The sequence below is a fragment of the Conger conger genome, chromosome 2, assembly GCF_963514075.1.
Source record: "Conger conger chromosome 2, fConCon1.1, whole genome shotgun sequence".
Lineage (NCBI taxonomy): Eukaryota > Metazoa > Chordata > Actinopteri > Anguilliformes > Congridae > Conger > Conger conger.
The window spans coordinates 76,211,668-76,224,301 of NC_083761.1; the positions used below are offsets into that span (position 1 = coordinate 76,211,668).

Consider the following 12,634-nt stretch of genomic DNA (forward strand, 5'->3'; position numbering starts at 1 on the left):
CCCATTTGGTCAACATTGCAGTAGATTTCTTACCTTTCAGGTGACAACACAGTGGATCTCTCATCCCAGGTAACATTACAGCGGATCTGTCATTCAGGCTAAATTACTGTTGACTTCCCTCTCTCTCTCTCAGTTCAGGTCAAATTGAATGTGAATCTCTCTCTTATGGAGCACAGGCTGTGTTTAATGGTCTCTCTCACTCAGCTGAGGTAACTCTAGCAGAGCCCTCTCCATACCCACCTCCTGAACATCCGCCCTCATCAGGTCCTCATAGATCTCATCTCCTTCATCGATCTCATCCTCCACACAGTCGTACAGATCGTCATCCTCATCCGCTGTGTCACTGCGCAGAGAGAAACATCCATCACGCTGCTGCAGTCACACACATAATTAAGCACGTTCACACACACACACACACACACACACACATCCGCACGCACTCACTCACGCATATAGACACCCACATACACATGTAAGCACACACACACATACACACACACACAAACACATACACACAACCGCACTCAACAACTCATGCATATAGACACCTGCATATACATGGAAACACACACATAAAGTACACATGCACAAGCGCACACCCACACACATACACACACACCCAGTAGAACTTACTCTATCTGGTCAGAGAGGCCACTGTAGATTTCTTCATCAGGAACACTGCCCTCTAATGGAAATGCCCTGTTGGAACACAGCGACCACACAGGGACAAAAACGACTGACTGCACTGACCACAAACCATAAAAACAGACTCACTGCACATCCCAATAACTGTGAAATAAGGTCATAACCCATTTGGCCAACAGGGTATCATGCTAATGTTATGCTGTGGACACTGTGGCAAACACCTGTATGTTATTAAATATCACGATGAGTAAGAGCAAGTAATACCAACGAGGCCTCAACTGATACATCCTAAAGCACACCGTTATCAGGTTGGCTAGGGGAAGATTCCTGTGGTTTTTATTCCAAACAGAAGTGCAATTGTTAAAAAAGCAATGAGCTGTTGATTGTCGTTGATTAGAAACATGGATTTTCCCTCTTAAAGCACCATTACAAATAACCAGAAATGGCATAAATAAATGTGCCATATTTATATCCCAGGATGTGTAATGAAAAAGTGCAGTAATGTGTTCCTTCTCCATTTTGTTACATAGGAAAAGGGTTGTTATATTCTGACAAGTGATTTGCGTACTACTTGCTGAAAGCGTGAGACATTTTGAAGGCGAAACACATTGCAATTAGCCAAACTGTACTGTGTCACCATGCAAATAAGGACATAAGTTAGGACAAAAATACGGAAGTGCATGTTTTTCAGCAACCTTGCCTTATTAATAGAGTGGCTGTGACAGAAACCAGCAGTGGGGAATTGACTGAGTTTGGGAACCCCTGCTGTAGTATAATGCTTGAGGCCCCATCCAGCCCCACATCTCTATAAATTTGTTTGGTTACAATGCCGTTTGCAAAAAGCACTAAACAAATAAAATTGACTTAATGCTAATATGGGTGGCCAAGACTTACTGGATCCCGCGGTCTATTGCAGCCTGTGTGTAGGATAGCGATGATAACGTGTCAATCACCTGAAGCACAAAGACAAATGGATAGGAGTTTAATTCCAGAGGGACAGTCATTTAACACTCACCTTTATCTCTGTTGTTTAACTGTCATCACAGGTACAATCACAGTCTCTGTCCTCACATGTACAATCATAGTATCTGTCTTCACAGGTACAATCACAGTCTCTGTCCTCACATGTACAATCATAGTATCTGTCTTCACAGGTACAATCACAGTCTCTGTCCTCACATGTACAATCATAGTATCTGTCCTCACATGTACAATCACAGTGCCACAGTCTCTGTCCTCACATGTACAATCACAGTCTCTGTCCTCACATGTACAATCACTGTCTCTGTCCTCACAGGTACAATCACAGTCTCTGTCCTCACAGATACAATCACAGTCTCTGTCTTTGCAGGTACAATCAGGAGGGTAATTTGCCATTGTCCAAGCAGGTGCTAAATTCTGGCAGATTCTCAGACTTTCTGGGAGAGGTTGGATGTCTGATGACGTTTTTGTCTTTTTATTCATAGTGTAACATGTTTTATACTGTTTGTGGGACAATACAACACTTTTATCGAATCACTCTCTCTGTCCAGTTGGTGTTTTTCTTCAATCTACGATGATACAAACACGATCTTACCAGCACATCAGCTACATCCCTCACTCAGACAAACAGAACTGAATGTCCTGTTCCGATCAATCCTTTACTCTACTCAACCCAACTCTACTTCCTGTTTCCCTCTCATCTTTACTGTGCCCAAGCCCTGAGATCTTCTTATATCCCAACTGAACTATATTTCCTGTTCCCTCCTCATGACTGACCTGTTTATTGAATCTGTATGTAATATTATATTTAATTGTACATTACATTACAGTTATTTAGCTGATACTTTTATCTGAAGACTAGTAGAAATCCTGATTTAATCTCTTAATTTCTTTGGGTTTGCTTAATCTTTATTGTTTTCTGCTTCTCGTTCCTTTCTCTTTGTTATCGAGCCCCACAAGGCTCTACTTCCTGTGAGATCGCATTGCAAACCAACTAAACATTAGCATTGTTGCAAATCAACGGAATAGTATGGACCACCTTACAGTTAACACCTTAGGGCGTTACCGTGTTAAAAAACACAAAGAGAAACAAGGAAATGAGCAAACGCATTGCAACTGTGAATATTTTATGCCGCTCAAAAACATTTTTTAAAAGCCAACGTTGCACAAACACTACACTTGATCATTACAACATCTTTTTTTTTTTAACTTTTTTATATATCCTCAGGATATGGTTTTGAATCTTTTTCAGCCACAGCAAATCAAACATTAAGCTGAATTTTGCAATGAGACAACATCATTCCGTGAGGCAACATGGGATGTTAACAGGACATGTTACAGTTGCTAAGACTTGCTAAGAAGATACAGTGCTGGATCCTGTTAAGGAAAAATGACATTTTATAGACACCTGATGAGTTGGACTCAGTGGCCACTTCACGCTAATCTTATTTCTATTATTGTTTTCATATTAGTCTTATTTTTCCAGTTATCCTCTTCCAGTTAATCAGTCATAATTAGACCTTCATAATTCTATTTCCTGTTTCCCACATACACTCACTGAACGTTTATTATCAGAATGGGGAAGAAATGCGATCTAAGTTAATTTGACCGTGGAATGATTGTTGGTGCCAGACAGGGTGGTTTGAATATCTCATGAACTGCCAATCTCCTTGGATTGCAGAGAATGGTACAAAAAACATCCAAAGAGCAGTGTTAAAAAATGTGAATAAGAGAGGTCAGAGAAGAAGACTGGTCAAATGTGACTGGAGGGTGACAGTAACACCACACATTACAACAGTGGCATGCAGAATAGCAACTCTGAACACACAACACATCAAACCTCTAAGTGGTTAGGCTACAGCCGCAAAAGTCCAATAAGTCTAAAAAAGAAGTGTAATAAATACCTAATTGTATAGTATAAAGTGCTCACTGAGTGTATGTTGACTCAATGGATATACAAGCCCTTCCCCCTTAAGAAGTGCTCAGCTCCAAATAAGGGCTTCAGCAGAGGAAAAATATAATTGTTTTAATGTATGGTGAACAACTGCAATAAAAAAGGCATTTGTGTGCTTACAGTGTCTACAGTACTTGTTTAAGAAAGTGCAATACACGGCAAAAACTAAGACATAAATACCCGCGCTCGGTCACAACCACTGCTGATTTAAGCTGTTACTCCATTTCCAAAGCTGACTCCATTTCTGACTTCCCTTTCCAGTCTTGTGAAAGTGCAAAAAGTTCTGAGTTACAGAATTTCATCTCCACAGCCTGGGTTTGAAAGAAGAGAAATTTCTTAACAGATTACAGCAGGGCTTCCCAAAGCGTCCCAGATGGTCGTCAGACTGGAAGGAATATGTTCCCTCTACAGTACACTTTGTCATGCTCGCATTTCATAAAGCACATACTTTAGACTTTCAGATTAAAAATAAACCCTGTCCAGTTTACATATCCTTGCTACCACTGTGACCAACATAGTGAATTCATTTTGTACAAAATAACTATAATGTGGTTTTATGTCCTGTACACCACACAGATCAAAGATAAGGTCGTAACAATATCACATTGACGTAACAATTTAGAACCCGCTTCAATGTACTAGTGTCTTAAATAGGAGCTTATTTGCAGCCTATAGTCTTCTCATCCCATATAGAAAAGTAATATATAAAAATACATATTGTACACACTTCAAACTATTACTATATTTAAATCTAAAACAATATGTTTCCCACATATTGAGATGATATTCCACATTTTGAAGCAAAATAACAAATGTATACATTTCTCCACTGAAACATTAAGGGTGTCTGGAGATTGAAAGATTTGGGAATGTCCTGTATTAATGAATTGATTTGGTTCAGTACAGTTAGTGTGACCCTGTACACAGGCCACATAGGCATAGTTGGAAGGTGGGGAAGCCCAGAAGTTTCTGTGTCTATGTCACAATATTGGTTTAATCCGGGCCTGTACAAATGTGCAAGTGTGACCATTTTCAAAACAAATGAATTAACCAACAACCTAGGGAAGTAGCTGCCCCACTTTCCCTTTTAAAGACCGAAGCAGGAAAGAATGAGAAAGAGCTCTGTTACATCAAACCAAATGAAGTAAATGATGGAAATTCAACTGCCAGTCTATGGGGAGGAATTACTGTCATTTAGGATCTGACTAGGGCTGCCAGATTTTTCACCAGGAATGGCCAGTTTTAAGATGAATACTATGCTAAACATTATATTAAAAAATATACAGAAATAGCATCCAAGCACCTGCTAAACCTGGTTCAAATTTTTATTTATGGTTCAAGACCGCTTGCTTCTACAGGTATTTCTGTGAAAAAGAAAAGAACATATGAAATTTTAATTAAAAAACAAATTAAATCAGCTTAATTCTCCCTCTAAGCAATGGACTTTATGGTTTTGTACATAACTTTGTTTGGTCTATCAACTCTTCTTTCCTTGTTCTACATCCACATGTGTCAAATGCTATTTAATAATTAAAATGCAGAAATATTTTCTTTAAAAAATATGTGTGTTCTTTATCTACTAAATTAATATTATGCAATGTAAGGCAACTTAATGTAATGAAAATACAGGGCTGTAGTGCTGTTGCATAGTCTACTCCCATTTACTTCCTGGCAAGGCTGTTCATATAGAAACGTCTAGGGATATAAGAACAAACATCCCCATTCCTCCCACAGCAAGCACATGATTGGTTCCCCCTGTGTGCGGCGTAACACAAAAAGTCTGCTTTCAGAACTGTTGAAAATAAAAATAAAAATATGTTTTTTAACCCTTTGAAGAGTATGTTTTCTGGACCTGGAGCACTGGGTCAGTGTTGTACACTGTAATCACATATACATATTGGATCTTGCACCTTAAAGGGTAAAAGGCAAACTCAAACAAAAGTGCAGACTTAGCGACCACAACCGGCCAACAGGAGAGTCTAGATATAATAATTACTGGAAATTCCCAGAGAAAAATGCAGCCACTGCACACTATACTGTGGGAGAAACAGACAAAGGTGTGATTACGTTATCCGACTCAAACAACAGGAATAATTACTTCCCAGCATCAAGTTTTACTCTATTTCATGTCCTCTTGCTCAGAGTTAAATGGATCTTCAACAGGAGATACCCAGGGGGGACAGATGGATCACTTCCCCGTCGTCCTGCTAGTTTCAATAAGTCTCATCATTACAGAGTGGTTTTTAGCTGAGTAAAACCAAAAGCTGAGGAGAGCTAATACCTATAGCTGCATGCTAGAGCCTGCTAGTATGTTAATTAGTATACCGCCAGGGCTAGAAGCTGCCAACCTCCCTCAAAATCCTTTCCATACAAGGCCTCCTTGGTGTTAACACCACAGAAATACAGCAGCCATTTCATGAGCTACCTGCAAAAACCCTGGCCCTTTTACATGATTGTGACCCTGCCCCTTCACCCTGGCTGGCCAGAGAACCAATAGCATGAGCTTCAGGCACTTAGTTGACCCAATTGGCCAAAATCAGGCTTCGTTTTATAGCTCATTTCCTGGTCTTGTTGAGAGACGTTGCTCACTTGCACCACTGCAGTTGGCTCCAACATGGGTTTTTCAGCCACCACTTTCAATGTCAATGGAAACAATATGGTAAAGATACAAAGTCAATATATATATTTAGAAAAAATAGTTCCAATCTGCTCTGGTTTTTCTTCATCTAATGTCTCCCCAAGTGTCCACATGTTACGTTATTCTATTAGGACCATATCCTAACACTTAATTGGACAAATCGGGGACAGTTTGAGTCCACACACTTGGTGAAGGAGCTGCACTCGGCTGGACCTCGTGCCCAAAGTAGGGTTTCCTGTTTCAATTGCACCAAAAAATGGCGGGGACCAAAAAACTTCACTTTCGCGGTTAAAAAAAAACCGAAACGCTTTCACATGCCCACAGATAATCAGACGTGGCATGTGATGAATATCTCTCCTGCAGTCTATGAGCTGACCCCGTGTTAGCATAGCCTGCAGGCCGGGAGGCCGCCCGGGAAAAGTGCAGTGACCCAGATCACAATCTCATAAGTGAGTGAGAGCAGAACCACAGAGAGCAGAAACTCAGAAAGGAGAGGAACAGAAACTGGGCTGGATGGGCGGAAGAGGAACTTCAAGAACAGCGCAGAAGCCCTGAAATGCCCACAGACTTCAATTCTGCTTGTGCAGCGTTACTGGAAATAAAGGCTGCACGCTGCCCCCCCCTGCTAATTCAGGCTGAATGGTCAATCACAAAAGAGTTAATCAACAGTGTAAGGGACTCCTGGCTGGGTGAGTGTAGCTCATATATGCCGGACCGTGCCAGTGCCAGCTGTGGCCGGTAGCAAAACGTTTGTCCACATATGGATTTGGGGTTGAAAGGAGAATTTCTCTATGGAAAGAAATTGATGGAGGAGTTTCACATATCCATCTCTGTCACAGTCTGTGGGTTTCCAGCATAAATGCGGCTGAAGTTGCACATCATTGATTTTAAAATATTTATTTCAAATCAATGTAATGAAAAGCAGTTTCACAAAAATATAGACGCTGTTTGAGGACCAACAGGGAGGTCACCGCGCAAGGCTAATGCAGTGCTTCTCTGACACAGAACAATACAATGTATTTCAAAAGGGGGCAAAACATATCTATTTTGCACCATTAAAGGGCTCATTTCGCATTCGTGTGCTCCAGACTTTTTCCATGAGATATTTTTTAGCACCAATTGAGGACAAATCTCATGCTAAACATGCCTTTCAATACATTTCCAATGAACGTAGAAAACACTATTTTAAAATGTGAATGTGTTGTGTCTCAAGCACCCCGCCTTTCAACAGTTGATCTTACTCATAACACTGATGACTGCCGGAGCTTGCTCCACACAAGAAACTGTGCCAGCTTTACCAGCTTCTCAACTTCCGCTATACACCCAGTGAGCATTTTATTAGCTATTTATTGGACTTATTTTTTAGGCTAATTAAGTCTTCTGCTGCTGTAGCCTATCCACTTAGAGGTTTGACCCGTTGTGTGTTCAGAGATGCTCTTCTGCATACCACTGTTGTAATGTGTGGCTATTTCCATTACTGTCACCTTCCTGTCAGTTTCGACCAGTCTGGCCATTCTCCTTTGACCTCTCCCAATCAACAATGCGTTTCTGACCACAGAACTGCCACTCACTGGATGCTTTTTGTTTTTCGCACCATTCTGAATACATTTTTGAGACGAGTGCGTGTGAAAATCCAAGGAGATCAGCAGTTACAGAAATACTCAAATCAGCCGGTCTGGCACCAGCATTTATCCTACGGTTGAAAACGGTTTTCCACATTCAGATGGTTGATGTTAACATTAACTGAAGCTCCTGACCCGTATCTACATGATTGTATGCATTGCACTGCTGCCACACAATGGGTTGATTAGATAATCGCATGAATAAGTAGGTGCACAGGTGTTCCTAATAAAGTCCTCAGCTAGTGTGTTTTGTTCATATTCCCTGCAACCTGTTGGGAATGTTGCAGTTATTGGTAAGGTTTTGGGAGGGCTTTGTTGTGACACAGTCATGACATTGTGAGAACATTGCTGTGACACAGTCATCAAATTGTGAGACATTGTGACACAGTCATGACATTGTGAGGACGTTATTGTGACACAGTCATGACATTGTGAGGACGTTACTGTGACATAGTCACGACATTGTGAGAATGTTGTTGTGACAGTCATGACATTGTGAGGACATTGTTGTGACACAATCCTGACATTATGAGGTTGTTGCTGTGACAGTCAAGACATTGTGAGGATGTTATTGTGACACAGTCATGACATTGTGAGGACGTTACTGTGACATAGTCATGACATTGTGAGAATGTTGTTGTGACACAGTCATGACATTGTGAGGATGTTATTGTGACACAGTCATGACATTGTGAGGACGTTATTGTGACACAGTCATGACATTGTGAGGTTGTTGCTGTGACAGTCAAGACATTGTGAGGACGTTATTGTGACACAGTCATGACATTGTGAGGACGTTATTTTGACACAGTCATGACATTGTGAGGACATTGCTGTGACACGGTTACTGCTGCATGAGTCACAAACCAAGCGTGGCAGTCATTCACAGGGGAGTCCCTCACCTTGCCAAAGTCCCTCACATCGAAGAGGTCGAAGGCCTCAAATAGCTCACTCTTCTTCATCCTGAAACGGCTCTGGCAGGTGGATAGGAAGGTGCGAATGTTCTTCAGACAGAGGAACTGCAGGACAGACAGACAGACAGACCCATCAGTGCCCATCAGAACGAAACCAACACTGTCAAACCACATTCATTTAACCCCACACCGCAAAGCAGTGCTGATGGGGCAGTACAAGTGAGCAGCATGTAGCCTAGTGGTGAAGGTGCAAGTCTGGCCAGGATAAGATCTCCGCAGCTGTTGGACCGTGGAGTGAGGCCCTTAACCCCAAATTGCTCCGGGGGGCATTCTTCCCTGCTTAGTCTAATCAACTGTATTCTGCATTGAATAAAAGGTCTAGAAAAGCATTTAAAACTATGTATAAAGCTTTGTTGTTGTTAATAGTACTATTATATTGCTTTTATGCAATATATTATCTTACTGAAATGTAAAGTCCCACACTGGGTCTCAAAACACGCTCTAAAGATGTAAGAGCTAAGTAAAGCTCTACTCATATCTACAGAGGTCTTGAAAGGTTCTTAACTCTATGTAAAATTATGTCAAATCAAAGGTATATATATAAATGTGAATAGGTTTTCACCCACGGAACTGCCACTCACTGAATGATATTTGTTTGTTCCACCATTCTCTGTAAACTCTATAGACTGTTGTGCATGAACATCATGAGATCAGTGGTTTCTGAGATACTCAAGCCACCTTGACTGCCACCAAGCATCATTCCATGGTCAAAGTCACTTACATCACATTTTCTCCCCATTCTAATCTTTGGACTGAAGGACAAATGAACCTCTTGACTACGTCTGCATGCTTTTATGGACTGAGTTGCTGCCAAATGATTAGCTATTATCTAGATACTATCTAGATACTATCTAATATTAGCTGATGTGATATTTGCATCTGCAGTCTCTAGATACAGACATTGGTTGCATTGCCACAGCAATGAGAAGAGAATGGCGGAGGGGACGCATGCAGCCCTGAGGATCTCTACACTTTGCAGGGGCGTGCAGTGCATCGTATCACATCACCGCGGTAACCTGCAGTGGGGGAAACCAGTCGCCGGGGGAAACCTGCTGCCATGCTTACAGGAAGTGCTTACGTGGAGGCTGGGTTTGGTTTAGACATAGCGACAGAGCAAGAGTAAAGCAAGAAGACCGAGAGAGAGACAGACAGGAAGAGAGATACAAAGAGAAAATAAAAGAGGGAGGGAGAGCAAGAGACAGAGAGAAAAAGGGGTAGAGAGGGAGGAATGGAGAAAGAAAGAGAAAGAATAAAGAGAACGCAAAAGAGATTGCCATCTATAGCACTAAAAATCCAAGAGCCAAACAAGCCAGAAAAGTTGTCAAATGTCAAGTAAAATGGTTGTGAAGCTAACTAACCAAATATGACACTCAAAGTGCCAAAATGAACCAAAACTCATATTTAGATGATTGGGACAATATAACCAAAACTCAAGTTGGCGTCTTCCTTGGCCACAGTTGCAATAGGCAGCAGAAGCAGCAGCGTCAATGGGAATGAAAGCTAAAAGTTGTACAGGGGACAGGGAGTGCTAGGTTTAGCTAGCGTACCTAGCTAGCAGGAAGGTGGTCTGAGCATGTTCAGTTCCTTACTGTAAGTCGGAGTTATTTGAGTGCTATTGTAACAGGAATGGGTTATAGTCAAACCCTCACCCTGCAAGCCACACAGTTCTGCATCTGTCCCCACATCACAGGAGACATGGGGGCTTTCTAAACAACATTTCTCTCTGCAACCTCTGCAGCTCTAGGCCTTTGACTAGAATTTGCTGTAACACAGATCACATTTCTCATAAAGGTCACATGAGTAAGGGCTGAAGGACTTGTGAATGCACACACACACACCACACACACACACAAGGACAGACAGACACACACACACACACAGCACACACACAAGGACAGACACACACACACACACACACCACACACACACACACACACAGCACACACACAAGGACAGACACACACACACCACACACACACACACACAAAAGGACAGACACACACACACCACACACACACACAAGGACAGACAGACACACACACACACCACACACACACACACACAAGGACAGACACACACACACACACACACACACACAGCACACACACAAGGACAGACACACACACACACCACACACACACACACACACACACACACACAAGGACAGACACACACACACCACACACACACACAAGGACAGACAGACACACACACACACACCACACACACACACACACAAGGACAGACACACACACACCACACACACACACACAAGGACAGACACACACACACCACACACACACACAAGGACAGACACACACACCACACACAGAAGGACAGACACACACACATACACCCATACAGAGATACACACACACCACACACAGCACACACACAAGGACAGACACACACATACACCCATATAGAGACACACACACACATAAAGACACATACACACACCACACACACACACACACAAGGAATGACACACACACACAAGGAATGACACACAGACAGCACACACACAAGGACAGACACACACACACACACCACACACACACACACGGACAGACACGCACACACCCCACACACACACACACACACACACACACGGAATGACACACACACAGCACACACACAAGGACAGACACACACACATACACCCACAAAAAGACACACACTCTCACACACACACACACACATAAGGACAGACACACACACACACACACACACATAAGGACAGACACACATACACACGCACACATAAGGACACACACACTCACACAAGGACACACACACAAATACACTCTCTCAGGCACAGTGAGAAACATGTAGACACACATTCACACATAGATACACACACAAACATACCTATGAACACAAAATTATTGAAATATGTTAGCACACACACATGCACATATTCATTTTGCACAACTTCCTGTGCATCACATCACTGCAAGTCTGCAAAACCCTTTCCTCACCCACAAGACACACACACATACACACACACACACCCTCACACACACGCACACATGCGCACACACACATATACACACACACACACATACACATGCGTACACACGTGTGCATGCACACATGCACACACACACACACACATACGTGTACGCACATGTGTGCGTGCGCACATGCGCACACACGCACACACACGTACACATACACACACACGCACACACACACGCACACACGTGTGCATGCACACATGCATGCACACATGCATGCACACACACAAAGACGTGTACGCACATGTGTGCGCGCGCACATGCACACACACACTTTGTGTCTCTGGAGGTAAGGGGCTCCAGGTAATGGTATGTAATGGGGAACTGGAAAGCTGGAGTGAATTTTAAATAAAACTGAGAAAAAAAAAGATAAAAGTTAGACTTATTTACAGCATTAAGAAGCACCATCAGATGAAACAACCACTTCATCTCTACCCCTTAGACCCACCTACTGTCATCCCTAACCAATCACATGCTGGATAATCTTGATGATAATTAAAGTAATATGGACTGCAACAACAGGCGCTGCAGTTTGAAATAAGGATTCTTAACCCGCAGTATACTGGCCTGGAAACCCAGGGGAATAAATGCTGAGTAAGTACGGTAAATACATCGGTGATTACCTTTTTATTTAAAATGGTGGCAATTTAAAAACATTTATAGACAGTTTACATAATGATTAAATGATTGCATACCTTCCAAAAAAGATTAGATTCATCTAAAGTCTAATTATAACCTTGTTTGTTGCATTTCCAAGGTTGAAAAATATGCAAAGATCCTAAAAGTGCATCATTGATGAA

The 12,634-nt window shown here is 42.1% G+C and overlaps 1 protein-coding gene across 2 annotated transcripts in view; it reads right to left on the reverse strand.

Moving 5' to 3' along the window:
- The window catches only part of LOC133117776 (proto-oncogene vav-like), a 43,020-nt gene that overhangs the window by 19,724 nt on the left and 10,662 nt on the right, over window positions 1-12,634 (reverse strand). For both annotated transcript variants that reach the window (XM_061227329.1, XM_061227328.1), the window contains exons 2-5: window positions 8,743-8,859; window positions 1,540-1,598; window positions 634-699; window positions 241-343 (exon numbers count right to left, since the gene is read on the reverse strand). In XM_061227329.1, the coding sequence (XP_061083313.1) occupies window positions 241-343; window positions 634-699; window positions 1,540-1,598; window positions 8,743-8,859 (345 nt within the window). The remainder of the gene's footprint in view (window positions 1-240; window positions 344-633; window positions 700-1,539; window positions 1,599-8,742; window positions 8,860-12,634) is intronic.